This window comes from Rattus norvegicus, chromosome 10 (assembly GCF_021556685.1).
Source record: "Rattus norvegicus strain SHRSP/BbbUtx chromosome 10, alternate assembly SHRSP_T2T, whole genome shotgun sequence".
Taxonomy (NCBI): Eukaryota; Metazoa; Chordata; class Mammalia; order Rodentia; family Muridae; genus Rattus; species Rattus norvegicus.
Window position 1 is genome coordinate 100,090,046 of NC_141543.1, and position 23,825 is coordinate 100,113,870.

Here is a 23,825-nt window from a genome sequence, read left to right on the forward strand (position 1 = left end):
AATTTGTCTTTTCTTTCCAGAAAACACCATTTTTGTTTTTCACATTGTCCATAATATTTTTGTTTAGTGTTGAATGGGAGATCTAGCAGGTTCACAGTCAAATGCTGTTCTTACACGTGTGGCTTAGAAACAGCACTAAAGTTTTTCCTGAGAGAAAATTTAATGTACGTGCAAAATAGCATATGTGTTGGATTAAAATCCCCCAGCATCCTCTTTTCCTCACACCAGTGTCACAAGGCAGACTGATTATGAAAGGTTTTTAGAAGTGGTTTCTTGGAATGCAGGAGTGTGGGACCGGAAACGTGAATGTCACCATGACAGGAAAAATGATACCAAGTGTTGGGGATGCTTCAGTGGTCCCCACAGGAGTTGGAGCTCACTGTAGATCTGTGGCTGAGTGCTGCCCCATCCCTCACTACTTCATGGTTCATCTCTTCAACTTTGAAGCTATGAATGAAGCGACACTACAGGAGACAGCTTGAGCGGCATTTCAGCCAGCAAAGTCTTGTTACTTTTGTTCCTAGACTTGGCCTATTTAAATATTTAGTAATACAGCAGGAGATGCAGTGGCCTCCCTCAATAGCCAATGAAACCAGCCCATTAAAATGTCACATTCTGCCATCATGGCACCTTTAGTAGCCCTAGCTGTGCGTCTCCCCACATGAGTGACAGGGCTTGGCCTTCTTCCTTTGTTTGTTTATATTATTTACTAAGATAAAAATAAAGAAGGAAATCAAGTCCAATCTTATGCCCCACTTGTATTTTATCTTAGCCTGAAGTTAGCAATATTAAAAAGAAAGATGTCTATCGGTTCTGTGTCAATTTGCATGTCAAAGAAAGCCTCCTCCAAGGAGCACCATTAGAGCTGGGTGTGAGTGTGTAGCATAGACAAACATGGGCATCATTACATAGGCAACTGAGTTGAAGGGAGAGTCACCCTCATTCCCCCTTTGTCACCATGGTTTCTACACTGGCCAAAGACTGTCATTTCTGCCTAAGATCAAAACTAAAGGATATATTAAAACTATATAATAGTTTACAGACTTTAACAATAAACTTTAAAAATCATCTTACATGTTTCAAATGGAAAATACACCACCACTAAAAACGAAACCCTGAACTTCACGTTTACCTAAATTGGAAAACAAGCAGACCTCTGGTCTCTAGTTGTCTTCTCACGAAGGAGCAAAGCATAGTCTAAGTCAACAGAGGGGGTGCCTCAGGTGTGGTGGCTCTCAATGCTTCCAGAAGCAGGTGTATTGGAGGCTAGTGCACACTGCTGATGGTTCTGTTTGCATTTGCAAGTAACTCCCAGTTTCACTTGAGGTTTTTATGTCAGGATGAGAAAAGGAGATGAAAACGGTATTGTCATATTGTTGTGATGACAGCTTGGAATACATTCTGAGACAGCCAGGAAGGGACAGTGGAGGCACGACACTCAGGCGTCCTAGGCAAGGTCAGGGTTCTCTAGAAAGACTCTGGACACAGTCAAATGCTGTGCTATCAGAAAGCTCTATCTATGCCATGCTCCTGGGGACATTTTCTTTTTGGAATCACTGTTCCGTGGTACTCTCTTCCAATGAGCTTTTTCTTTATTGAATGATTTTTAACTGCTCTGTGATTGAAATAAACTATTGTTCCATTTATTTATGATTAGAAGGTATGGATCTACCCACTTCCTCCTTGTTTAATTAATTCACCGCTATATGAGGAACTTTGGATTTACATACAATGGCACATATGTTCTTACTACATGGTTTACAATCTAGGGAGTGCCTCATGCTAAGTTATGGTGGCTAACGTCATAAAAACAGCATTGAGTATTATAATCCCGCCTCCTGTCCCTGGACAACCCACCCAATGGGAAGGCCTGGAACACCAGTCCTTCTCCTTATCCTGAAGAGCCCTACAGATCCATAAAATCCTTCACACTTGGCCTTGCTCTGATTGTTTCCATGTTTTAAACAAACAAAGCAACTTTTCTCCCAGGCCCCTCACTGCTAGGGGCACACCCTCATTGTGCGTATAGAAAGAATTATGTCATTTACATTTTTCTTCTATAACATGTTTTCCTTTGCTCCCTACCACAAAATACCAGAACAATTCTACTCTCTGCCAAACTGGCCTACAGAGTAGTTAAAAGCAGATATAATTAAAGAATCATCTCTTTAGTGACGATACCAATTGACAAAACAGAATTAACACAGAAGGAGTAGTCCTGCAGGATACAGACTTAAATGTTCGCAATGAGGATTGGTTTCCTATTTTTGACCTAAAGGGACATTCTGTTCTTCAACTTCTTGAACTTTTCTTTTTTTCAGGAATAAGCTAAAGGGGTGTGTGTGTGTGTGTGTGTGTGTGTGTGTGTGTGTGTGTGTGTATGCCACGTGTGTATGCAAGTGTATGTGACTTTGTGTTTACAAGTGTATTTGCTCAAGTGTAGACGGGAATGTGTATGTCTGAGTGTGTGCATATCATATGTGTGTACACGTGTATACATGTGTGTATGATGTCACAACTGGTGGTTTCTCAAAAAAAAAAAAACCACAACTTGAAAGAAACCCCACTGGTTGTACATTCTGAAAAGCTGTGGTCATTTCCCATGGTCTTCTATGTTATAATCAGAGGTTCAGATTCAAATAACAATTGTTTTAGAATATTCTTCTGGGAACAGTTGCCAACAGAAACCATCATTTTCCTTTCATGTGCTACACTTTAATTGAGAAAGAATATTTCTGGCTTACTTTTCAATTTTTACAATGATTTTTTAATAGATAATAAAAGTCATTTCAGATACAACTTTCTCTGATTAACCTCTGAAAAGATTTTTGTGCTTTACATTTTTTAACTATGAGCAAGTTCTAAGCACTACTGGTTTTGAAAAGCAGATGTAATTGGAATTCTATCTTGATAATAATGATAAAACCTGGTGGGCTGAATAGACTCACTGTGTGGGGTGTGAGGACAATTCCATTTGACTTCCCCCCCCCACTGTCTCACCACTGCCTCCCACCCCTCCTGATCTCGCAGCTCTCTGTGCTCCTTTTCCCTCCTCTGCCTACTCTGCTTCGTGGCCATCATGAAGCCCAGGTTCAGGACACTCTTTAATTTGCTCATTTTCCCAGACAAGGGTCCCCCTGCACATGGCGTCTAAGAGGCTCTCTATCCTGCTCAGACCTAACTGTCAGGTCAACTTTCAGCTCAGGGGGCTGTGACTACAGTTACTGAGCTACAGGGCTTTGAACGTCACACATTGGTTACTCTCTGTTAAAGAGGCTGGACCTTCCACCATCAAGACCTCAGCAGAGGGGATGTCTGTGAGACTGCAATTCGTCTCTCGGGCGGCTGTACTTGACTAGCCTCCTTTTGAGCATGATTCCAATCAGTATGGCACACAAGCACCCAGGACTGGACCACAGCCATTGTCCCAGGACCCTTGTATAACATCTGAGAAGCTCAAACTGGTACCATTGCCTTGGGTGTTAGGATTTCAATGTATGAACTTATTGGATATAAATATTAATATCACAGCAATGGGTCCTCCTTGAAGTCCCAGTAGCACTTTAAAATCAGCATGTTAAAACCATACTGCCCCAACATTTCTGAGTTGCTATTACCAAAATCCTTGACTCTCATGGTCAAAGCCCTGAGATAGCTAAGTTCCTCCTCCCAAGCTGCCATTCATGGTTCTACCACCTAAGTCTGCTTCTCCATAGCCACAGCTCCCACTCAAGGTCTTGTATTTGACTGTCCATCCTGAAACAGCCTTCTTCCTTCCCTTGCCTTCACTGGGACAATTAGTTCCTCAGAATTCAAAAGAAAAACACAAATAGCCGTGAAATGCTGCCACAAGGAGAGAAGCACATTAGCCTCAGGCTCTGGCATTTGGAGGTAACAAGTGATTGGTGAAGTGAGACCAGGAGAATGGTGAGGAGGAGAGGCGCGGGGACCAGCAGGAGGAGACACTGTGCAGAGTATGGGGCCTACTAGTGAAGGGGAGGCGGAACCAGGAGGAAGGAAACAGGCTTTCCTTTAAGACAGGGGAAATGCACAAGTTTATATTTTTCTGTGAGTAAAGCAAAAACTGGAAAATAACCCACTTTGTTATGACAGAAACCAGACAACATATGAGTATAATCACCACTATGTGTGTGTGTGTACAGAGATGGCTATGCATATTACAAAATATAATATGAACATAGATACAGTCTGTATTTCCAAACACAAGCCTACCACTGGTTAAATGTGCCCGATTAAGGACCGCCAGAAGCCCTGATGGTTGGAACGGACTTCCTTAGGGAGTGCAACTCCACCGTATACGACTCAGTTCCCTTTACATTGCAGTTTGGCAGTTGTCTGTGCCAGGCATTGGTCTGGCCAGGCACTAAGCCTGCAGAAGTGACAGGGATCCCACAGCTGTAATCATCTGCAGCCTCACACAGACAGGTATGATACTTCTCTTCAACAGCAGCTTGGGGAAAGCCCAGAGGAGTCCAGTGAGCTCCGCCCTGAGTTTCAGAACAGGGTGGGTGGGACAAAGAAAAGAGAGAGCAGGCAGAGAGAAAGAGGCGCAGGGCGCAGCCCAGACATTGAATTTGAAGTTAGAGAAACATTAGTGCCAGCCCAGTGCCTCCCTCCTGGCCATGGGGATTTGAGCACACTGAGCCCCCATGATTTCCTAAGACAGAATATGACTTGCTACAAAGATCTTCATGAGAGTTGTAAATACAGCCCCCACCCCACCTTAGCTTGTTATTGATGGTAACAGTGGCCCCAGCACAGCACACGAGCCCCCAGTCTTCTTCCATGCTGCTAGTCTAAGGCCCTGTTAGCTGTACTGAGGAAGTCAAGCTAGATCGCAGAGGTGGGGAGAGCAGCCCCAAATGTCAGTGGGCAGACATGGCCATTGGATTGGGGTTTCAGAAGGTCACTGGCAGTAGTGAAGTGACTTAGCAGCAAAGAGCTGGACAGGAAAGTGTGTGTGCATTTTCTCCACAGCAGAGGTTGTTACTCTCCACAGCCGTGCCATTTTATCACACCCTGTCTCCTGAGAGCCATCACAAGTAAAAGAATGCTACAGAACTGACAAGAATGGGAACAATGTCGTCTGTCTTTTTGGAATCAGACCACAATAGTATAAGACGAGATAAAAACTTGAGATTTCTAAGCTCATTCCCAGACCTAGTCAGATTGTAAATTCACAATGTTTAATATCAAAAAGACCCTAAAACCATATATGCTCATTTTAAAATCATCTTACCCTTTAAATTGAAAGTGTTTAATATAAGGTCTGCCCACGAGCATGCTTCATACAATCTCTACACTCTGAAACAACGTCATAACCATGCTTTTTCCTTTTTGGAGAGTGACCATGTATTTAGCTTTCATTAGATTCTCAGAGAGGGAACCCAACCCCCAAAATAAAAACAATGGTTTGTGTGTGTGTGTGTGTGTGTGTGTGTGTGTGTGTGTGTGTGTGTGTGTGTGTGTGTAAAAGCCTATGTGTGTGTGTTGTTGCTGGGTTTTGTTGTTGTTCTTTCTTTTTTTTTTTTTTCTTTTTTCTTTTTTTTTTTCTGGGGCTGGGGACCGATCCCAGGACCTTGCGCTTCCTAGGTAAGCGCTCTACCACTGAGCCAAATCCCCAACCCCGTTGTTGTTCTTTCTTAAGACAGCATATCACACTATATACCAAGACAACCATGAATTTATGATCCTCTTGCCCCAGCTTCCTGGGTGCTACAATTACAGGCAGATGCCACTGTTGCCTCATACATTGAGTTTTAGTGAACCCTAAATTAGACATTACACCTGTACCTGTGGCACTTAGATATATGATAGGCATTTTAGACATATATGCCAGGCTGAGCTCCAGGGCTTCTCCTGACACCTGCCCCATCTCTTAGAACTAACTGGTCAGACTCCTCAGGGGTCCTCACTTATTCTCATGCTCTGGACCTAGCTCTTCAGGACCACGACCTCTACCTTCAGAATCTACCTGGAATCCAGCATTTCATTCACCAGTTGATTCTACCCTGTTCCAGTTCTCCATCACTCTTTCCCAGGAAACCAACAGGTCCTGGTCAGCCTCTCCACACCTGCCTTGCCGTCGTCCAGTCTGCAGCCAAAGTGGTGCCTACTCAGAGTCCTCCAGCAGCTTCCTACCTCAGTGGAGCCTAAACGACTCCACTGACCTGAGACACTCACTCCATTTAGCCTGAGACCGCATTGTTCCGCCTCTTCTCCATCTCCACAGTGACCTCTGTGGCTTCCCCAGAGCTTTCCCATATGCAGTGGCCTCTGCCGTAATGTAAGAACGGCTTTCCTGGCGATCCGTGTGGCTCTGTTCTCCCTGCTGGTAAATATCTACTCAGATAACCTTTCTTGTGCCATCCATCTTAACATTGTAACTTTTCCCCAGAATGGCCCCTCCTCTGCTGTCATTCTCCTCTTCACTGACCAAGGATGTGTAGCTCGATAATTCTTCGCTACTTCCCCAGCACTGTAATGTCACTCTGGGGAATCAGGAGGGTGCCTCTGTTCTCCTGACTGTCACGATCTCAGCATCCTGCAGTAACAGAAACTGGATGAAGCTGGTTTTTACATTACCATCCTTGCTGTTACCATGCCATGCCTTCTCTTCACTATACCTTTCTGTGCATTGGCTCCATAAGAGGACAGCACGCCATACTGTGCTCTGTCCTTCCTAGTCTACTCTTCACTTACAGTGATGCCAACTGCGGACGGGAGTGGCTTCCAGCCTCCCCATATTAACCAGCATCTGCTTCTGACAGCTACTTGGCAACTGAAAGGTCCTCTCTCTCCACAACTTGCAAAGATTTCAAATTCCACACCATCCTCTCAGAGTTTCTATGGAGATTGGTTTAGGTTTGCTATAAATTAATCATTATAATCTTTAAATGTCATGTTGACTAGATGTCACAATACCTACAGATTTTGATGCTTTTCATTGTTACACTAGTAGGGCTGCTTTCATTAAAAATGGCTTCCTCCCTTATCACATGGTTGGAGCCCTATGCTGGATAGGAGACATTTTGGTAATAACTGAAACTTGCTAGTTCGTCTATTTTATACATTAGGACTTCTTTTTTTTTCTGTGGCTTTTTGGGAATTTTGAGACAGGATCTTGCTGTATAGCCTAGATTTGTCTCAGCCTTTTCAGATTGCAGTCATGTGCCACCACACTCAGCCACATTTGCAGGTTTTCATCCTCAGTACTCCTAGCTCAAATGCTGTGAGCGGAGCACCCAAAGCCTGGGCTTCTGTGCCTGCCGAAATCTTGGAAACAAAGTACTAAGCTGGGACCTGAGGCCTGGGTGATGCCAGTTCGTGAGGCAGGGCTCGTTTGTCAAGTGTGCTAATTTCTGATGTTGCTTTTATTTTACTGTTTCAGGCTTTACAAGATGAGCTAGAAACCCGCTCTAATCAGGTGCGAAGTGCAGAGAAAAAGTTACAGCACAAAGAACTGGAGGCACAGGAACAGGTAGGTCCTTTCCGCCTCGCTTGTTCCTTCCCCAGCTCAGGGGCTGCTTCCTGTGTCAGCTAGGGCCTCTGGCTTTGAGGACAGAGTGCCCACTGGATGGTCAAAACCAAGGACAAATATTACCAGTCAGAACAAGAGGTCCAGAGATGATAAAGACTGCATCTCTGACCTTCTGGTGGCTCTCCCTCCTTTAGTGTCTTAATTCTCAAAGCAATTCCAAGATGGCTGCAGCAACACCATATATCCTACCCATTCTGCACTCTCTGGATATACAGAGTCGTCAGTTTCTGGAATCTTGTGAGGGGTCAGAAATTCTTAGACTCACTTCTGCCTCTTTTTATTGGCAGCAGCAGATCACTTACTTGACCTAGCATGCCCAATCAAAGGCTAGAGGACTGAGATACGCCCAACTAGCCAATCAGGACTCATCAGCTGATGATGAACTTAGACAAGGAAGGGAAAGAAAAACACAGAAGTAGAGAAATAGATATGGAGTAGGCATCTCACAGTGTCTTCTATGCCATTGTTTAAAAATAAGTGGACATACAACTCCATAACATAAATGGACATTATTTAGTTAACAGACAAAAATCATGTTCTCTTTTCAATCTTGATGTTCTCTTTCTTTTCATTAGGTTAATAAAATAAGCCATGACAGTAGCCATTAACCTATTTTATTTTCAAATGGCAAGCTTATTTATACTCAACCCTTAGTTTTAGTGAATTATAGTACCTGGCCATGTTGACCCTTTAAAAGCTTTAGCAGTGGACCAACACAGAGCATGAGTGTTGGTGAGATCCAGGGGATACATTGTCCTCAGCCCCTGGGTACAGTCTTGCTACCCCTTCCTTGGCGTCACCAGACACTACCCACAAACCACCATGAGTGTTGCCACATGGCCATACCTCAGCTGTGCCAGGAAAGCTCAGTACAGGATCTCAGGATGGGTTGCTTTGATTTTTGGAAAATATAAGTGTTCCAGTCTGGTAATGGAGGCTCTGTTCATCTCTGGAGATATTGACAAAAAGGGGCTCAAGGCCAGGAATGTGGCCAAATGGTATGGGTTCTAACAGTCTCTGAGTTGTCAAAGGCTTCCCCATGTTCTATAGCTTATCTCTGCATTCTTTTAACAGACTCATCAACCAAAAGGTTTTAGTTAAGTTCAGTGTATCACCTTTTGTTCTTATGGATAATGTTCTTAGTATCAATCTAGAGAACTTGTTTCTAACATTAAATTTCAGATTTTCTCCTTTTTTGCCTTAAAGTTGTACAGTTTTTTTAAAAGTATATTCAAGGATGTGATCTATTCTGAGTTATTTTTTATTATTTTACTTATTTAATTTACATCCCACTCACTGCCTTTTCCCAGTCACCCCTCCCACAATTCTTCCTCCAACCCCCTCCCCTTCTCTAAGAGGGTGGGGCCACTGGATATCCCCCAACCCTGGCACATTAAGTCTCTATGAGGCTAGGTGCATCCTCTCCCAATGAGGCCAGACGAGGAAGCCCATCTAGAAAGACATATCCCACGTTCAGGCAACATCTTTTGGGATAGCCCCGTTCTAGTTGTTCAGGGCCCACATGAAGACCAAGCTGCACATCTGCTACCTATGAGCAGGGAGGCCTAGGTCCAGCCCGTGTATGTTCTTTGGTTGATGGTTCAGAGTCTGAGAGCCCCAAGGGTGCAGGATAGTTGACTCTGTTGGTCTTTTTATGGAGTTCCTATCCCCTTGGGGGCTGCAATCCTTCCTACTGTCCTTCCACAAGAGTCCCCAAGCTCCATCCATTGATTGGCTGTGGGCGTCTGCATTTGTCTGAGTCAGCTGCTGGGTGGAGCCTCCCAGAGGACAGCCATGCTAGACTCCTGTCGGTAAGCATAGCAGTATCATTAATAGTGTCAGGGACTGATGCTTGCCCATGGGATGGGTCTCAAGTGGGGCAGTTATTGGTTGGTCATTCCCTCAGTCTCTGCTACACCCCTATCCCTGCGGTTCTTGTAAACAGGATAAATTTTAGGTCGAAAGTTTTGTGGGTGGGTTGGTGTCCCTATCGCTTTATTGATGTTTCTGCCTGGCTATAGGAGGTGGCCTCTTTAGGTTCCATATCCCCAATGCTGTGAGTCACAGCAAAGGACACCCACGTTGACTCTTGGCTACCTCCTTTATCCCAGGTCTCTGTCTCTTTCTGGGGATGCAGGTTTCCATACATTCTCATTCCCATTCCCCTCCCAACCCCTCTCCCTGCCCCCCAGTTCCCTCCCTCCATCTGCTTCTTATAACTATTTTACTCCTCCTTCTAAGTGAGATTCAAGCATCCTTGTGTACTTAAAAGTATTAAGAATCCAGGCATAAGGTTTCTACCTGGTTTAGACCATTTATGTCCCTGGATGAAGGACACACACAGCCTCCATGTTTTTAACATGCCTTAAGCATGCCACAGCTGGACAGCTGCCTGCCCTCCATGCAGTTAGAACCCATTTCCCTGTCAATAACCCCAAATTACTATTTATTACGTTTCATCTGGACTGCTCTCTCTCTTTCTCCCTCTCCCTCTCTCCCTCTCTCTCCCTCTCTCCCTCCCTCCCTCTCTCCTTCTGTCCCTCTCTCCCTCTTTTCCTCCCTCTCACTCTCCTTCCCTCCCTCCCTCCCTCCCTCATGTTCTTCATCAGCTTCTTCTTTTTCTAGTAAAAAATATTTTAAAAGTCCAGTCCCAGGGTCTCATTTTGTCACATCCTTACTTGTACCTTCCTTCTTGTTTAGCTTCTTTGGGTAAATGGAATGTAGCATGGGTATCCTGTATTTTTTGGCTAATATCTACCGATAAGTGAATATATACCATACATGTCCTTTTGGGACCAAGTTACCTCATTCAGGATGATATTCTGAAATTCCATCCATTTGCCTGCAAATCCATGCTGTCTTGGCTTTAATAGCTGAATAGTATCCCATTGCATAGATGTACCACATTTTCTTTATCCATTCTTCAGCTGAAAGACATCTAGGTTGTTTCCGGTTTCTGGGCATTACGAATAAAGCTGCTGTGAACATGGCTGAGCAATGTCTTTGTGGGACGGAGGAGATCTTGTGGATATATTGCCCGGGAGTGGCATAGCTGGGTCTTGAGGCAGAACTATCCCTAGTTTTCTGAGAAACCACCATATTGATTTTTAAAGTGGTTATAAAGGTTTGTACTCCCACCAGCCAAGGCAGAGGATGCTCCACATCCTCGCCAGCATGAGCTCCCTCTTGAGTTTTTAATCTTAGCCGTTCTGAGGGGTGTACGATGGAGCCTCAGAGTTGTTTTGATCTGCATTTGACTCTGAACATTGCTTTAAGCACTTCTCCACTACGAGAGTCCTCTGTGGAGAACCTTCTCCACTACGAGAGTCCTCTGTGGAGAACCTTCTCCACTACGAGAGTCCTCTGTGGAGAACCTTCTCCACTACGAGAGTCCTCTGTGGAGAACCTTCTCCACTACGAGAGTCCTCTGTGGAGAACCTTCTCCACTACGAGAGTCCTCTGTGGAGAATCTTCTCCACTACGAGAGTCCTCTGTGGAGAACCTTCTCCACTACGAGAGTCCTCTGTGGAGAACCTTCTCCACTACGAGAGTCCTCTGTGGAGAACCTTCTCCACTACGAGAGTCCTCTGTGGAGAACCTTCTCCACTACGAGAGTCCTCTGTGGAGAATCTTCTCCACTACGAGAGTCCTCTGTGGAGAACCTTCTCCACTACGAGAGTCCTCTGTGGAGAATCTTCTCCACTACGAGAGTCCTCTGTGGAGAACCTTCTCCACTACGAGAGTCCTCTGTGGAGAATCTTCTCCACTACGAGAGTCCTCTGTGGAGACTCCTCTATGTAGCTCTGTGCCCCATTTTAATTGGTTGTTTGGGTTTGTTGCTGGTATCTAACTTCTTGAGTTCTTTATATATTTTGGATATTAGCCCACTGTCAGATGAAGGGTTGGTGAAGATCCTTTCCCAATCCATAGGCTGCCTTTTGTCCTGTTGACAGTGTCATTTGCCTTACAGAAGCTTTGCAATTTCACGAGGTCTCATTTATCAATTGTTGATCTTAGAGACTGAGCCACTGGTGTTCTGTTCAGGAAATTGTCTCCTGTACTAATCGTTCAAGGCTTTTCTCCACTTTTTCTTCCATGAGATTTACTGTTTCTGGTTCTAAGTTGAGGTCCTTCTTCCACTTGGACTTGAGTTTTATGCAGGATGATAAATATGAGTCTATTTTCATTCTTCTACATGTAGATATCCAGTTAGACCAGCACAGTTTGTTGAAGATGCTTTCTTTTTTTCCATTGTATGGTTTTTGGATTCTTAATCAAAAATCAAGTGACCATAGGTGTGTGGGTTTATTTCGGGGTCTTCGATTTGATTTCATTGATCAACATGCCTGTCTCTGTACCAATACCATGCAGTTTTTATCACTACAGCTTGAGGTCAGGGATGGTGATTCCTCTGGAAGTTCTTTTGTTCTACATTATTTTGGCTATCCTGGATTTTTTTATTTTTCTTTATACTGTTGAGAATTGCTCTTTCAATGTCTATAAAAAATTGTGTTGTGATTTTGATGGGAATTACATTGAATCTGTACATTGATTTTTAGTAAGATGGCAGTTTTCCCTACCTTAATCCTGCCTATCCATGAGCATGGGAGATCTTCCCATCTTCTGATACCTTCAATTTCTTTCTTCCGGAACTTGAAGTTCTTGTCATATAGATCTTTCACTTGCTTGGTTAGAATTATACCAAGATATTTTATATTATTCATGGCTATTGTAAAGAATGCTATTTCCCTAATTCTTGGCCAGTTTATCATTTGTATAAAGGAGGGCTACTGATTTCTTTGAGTTAATTTTTTATCCAGCCATATTGCTTGAAGGTGTTTATCAGCTGTAGGAGTTCTCTGGTAGAATTTTCGGGGTCACTTATGTATACTATCATATCATCCACAAATATCAGTACTTTGACTTCTTTTCCAGTTTATATCCCCTTGATCTCCTTTAGTTGTCTTATTGCTCTGGCTAGAACTTCAAGTACTATCCTGAATAGATAGAGGGAGAATGGGCAGCCTTGTCTTGGGCCTGATTTTAGTGGAATTGATTTAAGTTTCTTTCCATTTACCTTGATGTTGGCTATTAGCTTGCTGTATATTGCTTTGATTACGTTTAGGTATGTACCTTGTATCCCTGATCTCTCCAATAATGTTAACATGAATTAGTGTTGGATTCTGTCAAAGGTTTTTCGGCACCAAATGAGATGATCATGTGATTATTTCTTTGTTTGTTTATATGGTGGATTATGTTCATGGCTTTTCATATACTGACCATCCTGTATGTCTGGGATGAAACCTATGTGATCATGAGAAATAATGTTTTATCTGGTCCTAGATTCAGTGTGCGAGTATTTTGTTCAGTATTTCTGCATCAGTGTTCATAAGAGAAATCAGTCTGAAGTTCTTTTTTTGTTGAGTCTTTGTGTGGTTTAGATGTCAGTGTGACTGTGGCCTCATAGAATGAGTTTGGCAGTGTTTCTTCTGTTTCTTTTTTGTGGAATAGTGTGTGGAGTCTTGGTGTTGGCTCTTCTTTGAATGACTGGTAGAAAACCATCTGATCCTGAGCTTTTTTTGTTTGGGAGACTTTTAATTACTGCTTCTATTTCTTTAGGGGTTATTGGGCTGTTTAAATAGTTTACCCGGTCTTGATTTAACTTTGGTAAGTGGTATCTGTCTAGAAAATCTATTTTATTAAGATTTTCCAATTTTGTGGAGTACAGGCTTTTGAAATAAGACGTAATGATTCTTTGAATTTTTCAGCGCCTGTTATATCTCCCTTTTCATTCCTGATTTTGTCTATTTGGATACTTGTCTCTGTCTTTTGGTTAGTTTGGCTAAGGGTTTGTCTATCTTGTTGGTTTTATTGATTCTTTGTATTGTGTTCTCTGTTCCTAACTGATTTCAGCCCTGATTTTGATTTTTTTTTTCCCTGCATTCTACTCCTCTTTGGTGTGCTTGCTTCTCCCCCCCCCCCACCCTCCTCCAGGGCTTTCAGGTGTACTTTTAAATTGCAGTTATGAAAACTTTCAAATTTCTTTATGGAGGCACTTGGTGCTATGGACTTTGCTCATAGCCCTGCTTTCACTGTGTCCCACACATTTGGATATGCTGTGCCTTCGTTTTCATTGAATGCTAGAAAGTCTTTAATTTATTTCTTCCCTGACCCAGAGATCATCAAGTAGAGATTTCTGGTGTTTCTATTGTTGTTGAAGTCCAGCTTTAATCCATGGTGGTCTGTCTGATAAGATACAAGTTATTTCAGCTTTCTTGTATCTGTTGAGGCTTGCTTTGTGACAGACTATATGGTCAATGAAGTGCTGAGAAGAAATTATATTCTTTTGTGTTAGAGTGAAATATCCTATAGATGGTTGTTAGGTCTGTTTCATTCATAACGTCTGTTAGTTTTATTATTTCTATGTTTAATTTTTGTCTGGATGATCTGTTAATTGATGAGAGTGGGGTATTGAAGTCTCCCACGATTAATGTTTGGGTTCAATATACAATTTAAGTTTTAGCAATGTTTCTTTTCCAAATGTGGGTACCCTTGTGTTTGGGACATAGATGTTCAGAATTGAGGTATCATCTTGGTATATTTTTCCTTTGTTGAGTATGAGGCGTCCTTCCCTGTCTCTTTGGATTAATTTTGGTTGAAAGTCTATTTTATTACATATTAGAATGGCTACTCCAGCTTGCTTCTTGGGTGTTTTTGCTTAGAAAGCTTTTTTCAGCCCTTCACTATGAGATAATTATCTTTAGTGGCGAGGTGTATTTCTTGTATGCAGCAGAATGATAGATCTTGTTTTCACCTTCATTCTGTTAGCCTGTGTCTTTTTTATTGGGAAATTTGGTCCATTGATGGTGAGAGATGTCAGTGACCAGTGATTGTTTCCTGTTATTTTGATGTTGGTGGTATGAGTGTGTTTGTGTTTGTGTGTGTGTGTGTGTGTGTGTGTGTGTGTGTGTGTGTATGTCCCTTTTTTTTCTCATATGGAATTACTAATTTCCTGTGTTTTCTTGGATGTAGTTATCCTCCTTGGGTTGGAGTTTTCCTTCTAGTGTTTTTTGTAGGCTGAACTTAGAGATAGATATTGTTTGAATTGGGATTTGTCTTGAAATATCTTGTTTTCTCCATCTATGGTGATGAGAGTTTTGCTGGGTATAACTAGGTTGGCATCTCTGGGTTTGGTTTTGTTGTTGTTGTTGTTGTTGTTGTTGTTTTTGTTTTTTGGGTTTTTTTGTTGGTTTGTTTTTAGGAGTTCCCAGGTATCTGTCCAGACCCTTCTAGATTTTAGAGTCTCTGTTGAGAAGTTGGGTGTAATTCTGATAGGTCTGCCTTTGTATGTTACCTGAACTTTTTCCTTTGCCACTTTTAATTTTCTTTCTTTGTTCTGTAGATTTTCTGTTTTGATTATTATGTGATGGGAGGAGTTTCTTTTCTGGTCCAGTCTAATTGGTATTCTGTAAGCTTCTTACATGATTGTAGTTATCTCTGTCTTTAGGTTGAGAAAGTTCTATTCTATGATTTTGTTGAGAATATTGTCTGGGCTTTGGAGCTGGGAATCTTCGCCTTCTTCTATCCCTACTATTCTTAGGTTAGGTCTTCTCATGGTATGTCAGGTTTCCCGGATGTTTTGTGTCAAGAATTTTCTAGATTTAACACTTTCTTTGACTGATGTGTCAATGTCTTCTACTTTATCTGCTGTGCCTGAGGTTCTCTCTCCATCTCCTGGATTCTGCTGCTGATCCTTGCCTCTGCTCTTCCTGTTCTCTTCCCTAGGTTTTCCATCTCCAGGACTCCCTCAGTTTGTGCTTTCTTTATCGCTTCTATTTCCACTTTCAGGTCTTGCACAGTTTTACTTGTTTACTTCACCCGTTTATCGTGTTTGTCTGTACGTCTTACAGGCATTTATGTGTCTCCTCTCTAAAGAATTCTACCTGTTTAACTGTATTTTCCTGCATTGCTTTAAGGGATTTCATCATTTTCTCTTTAAAGGTCTCTATCTTGTTAAGATTAAACTTCAGACCATTTTCTATGATTCGGCTGTGTTGGGATAACCAGAGCTTGCTGTGGTAGGGCAGTCGTGCTCTGAGGATGTCAGACTGCTCTGGCGTTGGTTGATTGTGTTCTTTTGGGGTCCTTTAGCTTTTTCCCTGGATGTTGCTGTTGTAGTAGGTGTTGGGAGGAGGGTCAACTTCAATGGTCCTGGTGTGGCAGGCCTCTGATGGGTATCCTTGGGCTGTGTGGTTCAGGACCTGTAGACCTATATGGTTCAGGATCTGCAGGTCTCTTCTCTATGGTTCAGGAGCCTCAGATCTGATGAAGATGGGCAAAGTGGTGGGGGGAGAATGGAGGGCCACCTGGGCAGTCAGCCTGCTCAGGGCAGCTTGGTGTGCACAGAGGACTCAGCCAGCAGGGAAGATGGCTAGGAGAAGGGAAGCTCACTGGTATGGTTCAGGATCCACAGGTCTGATGAAGATGAGGTAGGGGAGAATGGGGCCTGGGTTAATTTTTATAATATTAATGTAATAAAGTTATTTTTTTAAGAATTAAAACTTACTGCATGACATGACTTCCTATAATTTCTTGCCATGCCATAGTGTCTTCCCTGTAGAAGCTATTTCACATAGATACTTCTGTTTTCATAAATTCGTGTGTGTGTGTGTGTGTGTGTGTGTGTGTGTGTGTGTGTGCGTGTAGTGTAGTGTATAGTGTATTATATGATTATATGGTGTCTTGGCATACAGTTGAAAACAGGTAAGATGCTCTGATTTAAAAAACACCCACAATTTCCAAATGTCTACAAGGGACAGACATTGTACTAGAAACATTTAATCTTCTCTGTGTCCAAAGAAAGTCAGCCCTGCCATCTTTATGCCACCAGTGGCCATATAAGCCCACACTTAGTGGCCGTGTCAAACACGTCACCTGACTTCTAGCCCTTTGTTCCTATCGTGATGACTTCGCAGTCCATGTCTATTCAGTATAAGAAAGGAAGAAACAAACAAGCTGGTGCTGGTTCCAAATCACAGGCTCCCTGAGGGTGACAGGAGAATAAACCCGGATGTCAAAATGCCCGTGACAGTAGCTACTGCCGTTGACCTTTTACAGGCAGAGCAGTGAGCCGGGCAAAGGAAGTGAGCTCAGGGCAGATTTGCTCTTTAGTGGGAGTGCAGTGACAGGCAGGCCCAAGCAGCGTGGGTCTACTTGTGCAGAAGGTCACCTGAGCACAGTTCTCTGTCCAAGACACTCGTGACAAAAATAATTTAAAAACAAGCTTGTCAAAAACACAAAACTTTCTGGAGCTCCCTAGAGGGCTTCGGCCTCTCCATTTTGTGGTAAAATGTGACTTCAGGTAAAACTTTGTTGACACCACTTAAATTCATGGCAAAACTTCACACAGAAAATTCCATAATATGTTGAGAGTTGGGAACTCCAGAAATCCCAAATGCACAATAGGGAAGGATTCAGGAACTACTCTCAGCCTTTTCTTCTTGACTTCTTTTTGATCATCAAAGTTGCTTTCATGTCTGCAGTGACAATGGCTTTAGAGTGTTTCTTACACTAACCCCCTGATATCTCCCATTAGGGTACAGTTTACCAAAGACACATCGGGAAATACCCACAGGTAATGCTCAGTGTTCCTTAGTCACTGCCACCTCAAGGTATTAGCTTCTTTCCACAAGTTTCTAGAATGTAGCTGGAACAGAAAGGCCAGGTGTTTCAAGAAAAATGAGTAACGAGGAATCTGTACTTAATAAATCTTAATAAATAAATAATATTCATCTGTAACTTAATTTAACCTTTTATCAAAATTTGACTCATGTTCCCCCTTTCAGTTGATGACCCCAAGAGAATCATTCAATAGGACTAGGGCTCCCTTGGTGATGGCTTCCTAGGGTCTGCGTCTGCGTGGACCTCTGGTATCTGAAATGTTGACAGCACCCTGATAGGCCTTGCCTTTTCATCACCCATCAAAGTGGCTACAGTAGCAGCAGCTGGCCCTACATCACCAACCAAACAACTGAGCTGAACGTAAAACAGCTACTTAGAGCTTTATTCTTTTTCTTGTCGACTAAATATTATTATCCTGATACTAGTTGCATAAAAAACCAAATTGAAACTGGCAGAATTACAAAAGACAATTTCCTAGGCTGCTTTTTATAACTTACTTGCTTTTTAAAAAAAAAAAAGTTTAAACTGTTTCTGGTTTTCATTTAAGAAAAATTCCTGTGTTTTGATTTTACAAAAACAAAAAATGAATGAGGCATTTTAAAAGCTCTGTTTTTAATTAAAAACAAAAGGCTGCTTCTCACCAGGTCTTGATGGGTGGTAGCCTTTATGCCCTGGTGCCATCGGCTCTGCTCTTCTCCCCACTGGCAGATCAGCGAGCCAGGCATAGCTGCAGAGAGCACACCGCCATCAGGGAGTCCAAAGGAAACCCTGGCCCACATGTGCAGTCAGAGAACTCGGATGAACATTTACTAGTTCCCTAAGTTAACCTTACAAAACTGTGATCCACCCTGTAGTCCTCAAATAGTGAGGTTGTGAAATAAATACACCATTATCTATCCGCACCAGGCATTAGCATTGTTTCCAATCCCAGGTAAGACCTGGGCAGTAGAGCCACAACTGCAGGAAGGGGTGAGGAATGGAGCTCCAGCAGACTTCCTCCTCGTGCAGAGACTGTGCTGCCTCCGATGAGTGCTTCTGAGGTTGATGACCCACGGAGGGCTGGGTGTGCTCCGCTCCTCTCTGGAGTTCTTCTACCGCTCCAGCTCAGGTATAGAGCAGAACATTGTGGCTAAACCCAAAACCCATCTTTGGGACCAAATGTTTTATAATTCACAAGGAGAATAGATTATTAAACTGACCAATTATGGAGAAAAGAAGGAAAAAAGAGATACTCTAACCTCTTACTTGGTATTTGTAACACTGTGCAGCATACTTTTCTAACAGTGTCATGAAACAGTGTCAGACTCTGCCCTATTACAGTGGGTTCTAAACACACGTAACAAGCCCCCTGTTTCAGACTGGTGATCTGAAAGTTGAAAACATAATTAGCTTTCATATTGATTTCATTGATTTTGCCAGTGGCTAAGGAAAGATTTTTATTAGCTCTCATGGTCTCTTGATACATTGTTGACTTTCTCCTTTTTCATATTGGATTTCATTGACCACTTTGTTTCTCAGAAAAAAATATTTTAAATAAGTTAGCATTTCAAAGCCAACACTTGAAAGACTTCCTTATTAGTCATCTTGTGTGCTCACCGTGTGAGGAAGAGGTACTCCTTTCCCACCTACTTACCGCTTCCTATGTTCTCCCTACCTGGTGGTGAGGACGGAGCCCAGAGCCACTAAGCCACTTCAGTCCTCACAGGCACTCCACCCAAGACAATGCCAGGTCTGAGAAGACTTCAAGACAGATGATGGTGGACCCTGCCAACAAGGGTCACAGTACTAAGAAGCTGATGTCTGTGTGGACTCCGGGCAGGGACTCAGAGTGGGGGTTTGCTTCCACAAAGCTGCGGAATAGGAAGAGCAGGAGCCTGTGTCACCTCACATCCCCATGGTCCCTGGGAGAGGAGGGTGAGGAGGATTCAGCCAGGAGAAGGTTGGACTCCCAGGCCCTGTTGACAAGGTGTGGTCTCAAGAGAGCCAGGAGCAAAGCAGCTCCTTCCATGGCTGTGGGGAGAGAGCTAGTGCTTCCTCTCCAGAAGCCTTCAGTGAAAAGCTCCTGGCTCCCATCTATCCTACTGCCAAACTAGCTTTGTGGCCAGCCTTTTTGATTGCCATTGCTCCTAATAGTATGTGATGTGTCCAGGTCTAGACTGTACAGGCACAGGTAGTCAATAAGCTATTTTCAATTATGTAATTTCTAAAAGTCACTCACCCCTTACTTTTCAGTCATAGTTTTGTAGGCCCAGCTTTATGGTTAAGACATAAACATACTGGTTAATTCAAGAGAGAATTTAATGACCAAAGCCAGTCTCAGTGGTGACTGTGTGCTTATGTCTGAGGGTGTCCCAGAGACCCCATCAAGACCCAAGGAGAGGAAGTGATGTGGCAGTAAAAGCATTGTGGTTCTCACCCACCCTTGTCTCTACAAGCCTTACGTTATTGGTCAGGTCCCTTCCTCGTCCATTAACTGTTCTTCCCACAGGGTTCTTGGTAACATCAAACAAGATGGCGATGATAAAACATGCACCACAGTGTGTGCAGTTAGCTGTTCATAGCAGGGAAGGGGGCCTCTGAGCTGGACACTAAATGAACCGAGAAAAGGCATTCCAGTCAGGGAACAGAGTGGGAGGAGTTGCGAGCAGAGCTACTCTGAAGTGGGCAGAGGATGCTAAATGATGTCTTGGTCAGTAAAGAGGAAAACAGGCCCAGAACACTGCTTTCATTCATTTGTCAACAGAGAGAGAGAGAGAGAGAGAGAGAGAGAGAGAGAGAGAGAGAGAGAGAGAGAGAAAGAGAGAGATCTGCATTGTCACTGACTGCTCTTCACTAAGCACAGGTGTGTGTCAGGGTAGTTGGTGACCACTCTTAGGTGGGGTGCTCGGGGGTTTCAGTCATTGTCAGCACTGGAGACTTCTTTCAAATGGAGAGTGCTACACAGTCTCGTTTAGCTCTTGCAAAGATTAATCAGTAACAGTAGATGGGAGATCCATTCAGACATTTTAGCATTGAAATTCACATTGCAAGTTTTAAGAGAAACATGAAAGACTTGATGTCACAAAGAATAGAAAGGGTAGATAGGAAGATTTACTCACAAGGAAAATTTCTCAAAACACAGATGTGGAAGCGGAAGTAAAAAATGTATCAAAACTATCTAAGGGGTTGTTGTTGTTGTTGTTGTTGTTGTTGTTGTTATTGTTTTTGTTTGTTTTTTTTAATGACAAGATGACACGATAGACTACTATGGTTATTTCTGAGACGTTAAGATCAACACTCAAGTGGAAACATGGAGTTTGAGAAGTACCAACTCCAGAAAGAACCCATGTGCTGTGAGCATGAGTGGGAGTGCAGCAGAAACCCACAGCAGGAGCATGGGTACCAAGAGGCCCTGAGCAGCCATGGTCAGGACCAACTCAAGGGTCTCAAGAGACAGGCAGGTACGAAGGAGTCAAGTGGGTGTAGAAAGATAGGAACTGCATTCTGTTGGATAAGGACTCCCACTTTATGACATCTGCAGACCATTTGGATCACTCTGTGGAAGCATTGTTGTTTCAACCCCATACTGAACCTTGCCTCCCCTCTGCCCCCCATCCCCTTCCCCTTTCCCTCTGTCTTCTGTGCTGTGTAGAACTTCTGTAGTCTCCATTGAAGGTTTTCCCATCCAGCTTCCTTGGATTCTGACTATGCGCTGAGGGTAGGACTATGTGCTGGAACCATGCTAGGTCTGTCAGCACTTAGCCCTTTGCCCACACCACGCAGTGCTCTTGAAGTATGATGGGAAAAGGAAAAAGGAAGGAAGGAAGGAAGGAAGGAAGGAAGGAAGGAAGGAAGGAAGGAAGGAAGGAAGGGAGGGAGGGAGGGAGGGAGGAAGGAAGGAAGGAAGGAGCAGCAGAGCAGGGGGAGAGGATTCAGAAGAGAAAGCAGGAAGGAAGGTTAACAGCATCACATGCTATAGGGAGTCTAAAGCAGAAGAGTTGTTCTAAAGCCACAGAACTTGGCTCATGGGCACCTTTAGTGCCCTCCTAAACATATCCTAAGTAACTCTCTAGGCTTCTGTTTGTCTAGACTTTTATGAAAATACTACTGCAGCTGTTCATCTGATGTGGTCATTTCATTTGCTAAGATCATTCATGGCTCTTCGAAACCTCTGTGGCCCTCAGTTTTTCCCCAAACATTAGAGCACAAAGGGTTGGGAACCAGGGAAAACTAAGATGGAGATGACAGGACCCGCTCCATGCAGCCCTCCTTTCTGCTCACCTCTAAAATACGGCAGATTTTCCTCCTGAATTTCTCTTAAAAGAGCCTCTCAGGAACCAGTGAGATAACTCAGCAGATAAAAGCACTTAGTTGTCAAGCCTGATGACCTGAGTTCTATCTCTCCAGCTCACAATGGAAGGAGAGAAGCGACCTCAAAATGTTGTCCTCTGATTTACACATAAACACACACACACGCACGCGCACACACACACACAAAGAGAGAGAAAGAGACAGAGACAGACAGAAAGAGAACACTATCTCACAGCAGACTTCTGCCCATGCACATAGCATACACACCCAATAATAAGAAAATATGTTTAATGTCCTGAGAAATGCAGAGTGAAAGGACATTCAGGAGTCCTTTGTCATCCTGCTTCTTCCTTCTTAGGTCCGGGAGATGGAGGAAGTCTGGGGCTTTTAGTGTTACGTGGCTTTCAGGTGGTGACAGCATGGCACCTGCAGTGTCTCATACCCTTCCACCTGTTGCACCCCTACAACTGCTAGGGCCTGTTTTTCCAAGAAGTCTGCATGCCTACCACAATGCTCAGTGATATGCCAGGGAAACATGGGTAGAGCAGACCTCAAGTCAGTGTGTTCAAAGCTCTCGGTTTACAGCATTCTTATCGTTAGCCCCCCCACCCCCGCATCATCAAAGGCAGCCAGCAAATCCATAGAGCCCAGTAAGGACGGCCCTAAAGAGCCGGAGTTGTGAAGACAGAAAGTCGATTAAGCAATAATCGTGACAATTGTTAAAAGGAAGAATTGGTCTTCTACAAATTTCCAAGCCTTTAATTTCCCCATTTTCCATAATGGATTTTAAAACTTCCCAGTCTTGGCTGCTGTGGGCTAATTCATCTGCAGTGAACTCTATTTGAAAGTACTAACAACGCTAAACTCTGCTTTCTCCCAGAGCATATTATGAAAACAGGAATAATAATTGCAACAGAAATATAATTCAAAGGCTTTTATTGACTTTTCACGTTTAATGGTTATTATTCTGGCTTGTTTCAAGTAATTTTAATAACCACAGTTTATTTACAAAATTGAGACTGCTTCTTTTGTTCCTGTGCCAGCAAAGTGCATTTGTTCCCAGACAGTGGGCTGAGGCTTCCTCCTAAGGCTGGGGTTGTTATGAAGGATAGAAACGCATTTAGTTTTGGCCACATCTTCTCAATGAGCTTGACTAACGTGTGTCTCAAACACTTGAACTCGGTGTCAGGACAATATATTTTTATGACAATACACATCTCAGAATGTTCCTTATAAAGCACTTTGTCCGGGAGACGTCAGTAGTGAGGCAAGTCAAGCACTTGTCCCTAAACCCCTCACTAAAAAAAAAAAAAATGTTCACAGTCATCACAGTGGTTTTGAGGCAAACTGAAAGCTCTCTCCTGATGTGAATATGCTCTGTGTTTCCTCCTTCCTTTCCAGAGTCTCTTTGTTTTGAGCCTCAGTGGACCTATTGTGCTGGGGACAAGAGAAGGGGCGGGACCCCTGCTGTGCCTGCTGCGTGGTTTTAATCCTGTGCTTTGCTGACATATCAGCTGCAAGTATCAGCCAGGCACCCACCACACCACTGCAGCTGTTTGTCCAGAGAGCATTTTCTGCATTGCTGAAGTGGCTCTGTCCTTGCAGCCCCAGCACTGCACGGGCTCCAACACGGCACTGCGCACTCTAGGCAAGGCTGTCTGTCTAGGATGGTGCTCATTTTATGCCCTTCTAATGAAGTAATTTGATGATGTTTTCTCACTTCTTTTATTAGATAGTTTGGGTCTAATTTTAGAACTTTTTAAGACATTTTTTAATCCTCAAATGATTTATTCCAAACCAATAAATATAGAGACTTTAAAAATTATACAGCAGAAACAAAAACCAAGTTGCTTCTTTACCATCTTTTAAATTCAATGGGTAAGAATTGTGAAACATTCACCTTGATATGGAATGGGGTCTCTCGGGACGATGGGAAGGAGCCTATGTCCCTGAGCCCCACCTTATCAAGGCTTAAGTTTCTGGCGGTCACATAGCACTGAATTTCTGGAGTGGAGTGAACAGTTGGAAAGAGGAAGTGAGCGAGAGGTAAGCAGAGATGGTGCAGAGGCTGGGGTGAAGCAGCCTGATGAAGACAGCAAGGGGTTTCACCTACCTGCCTGTGTGCTCAGAAGAGAGAGCACCCAGCACTCAAAACTGCCACCAACTCTAGTTCCCTTTTCACCTTAGTACAGCCAAAAAAAATCTCCTTTTCCTGTCGGAAAAAAAAGCCATCGGGAGTAGAGGCTATTGAGGTTGACCAGCTGTAAGCCAGTTAAAGTAGACGTAAGGAAGC

General features: G+C 43.3%; 1 protein-coding gene across 5 annotated transcripts in view; it reads left to right on the forward strand.

Moving 5' to 3' along the window:
* The window catches only part of Cep112 (centrosomal protein 112), a 467,011-nt gene that overhangs the window by 412,012 nt on the left and 31,174 nt on the right, over positions 1-23,825 (forward strand). For all 5 annotated transcript variants that reach the window (NM_001105849.1, XM_087570857.1, XM_087570858.1 and 2 more), the window contains one exon: positions 7,412-7,501. In NM_001105849.1, coding sequence (NP_001099319.1) covers positions 7,412-7,501 — 90 coding nt within the window. The remainder of the gene's footprint in view (positions 1-7,411; positions 7,502-23,825) is intronic.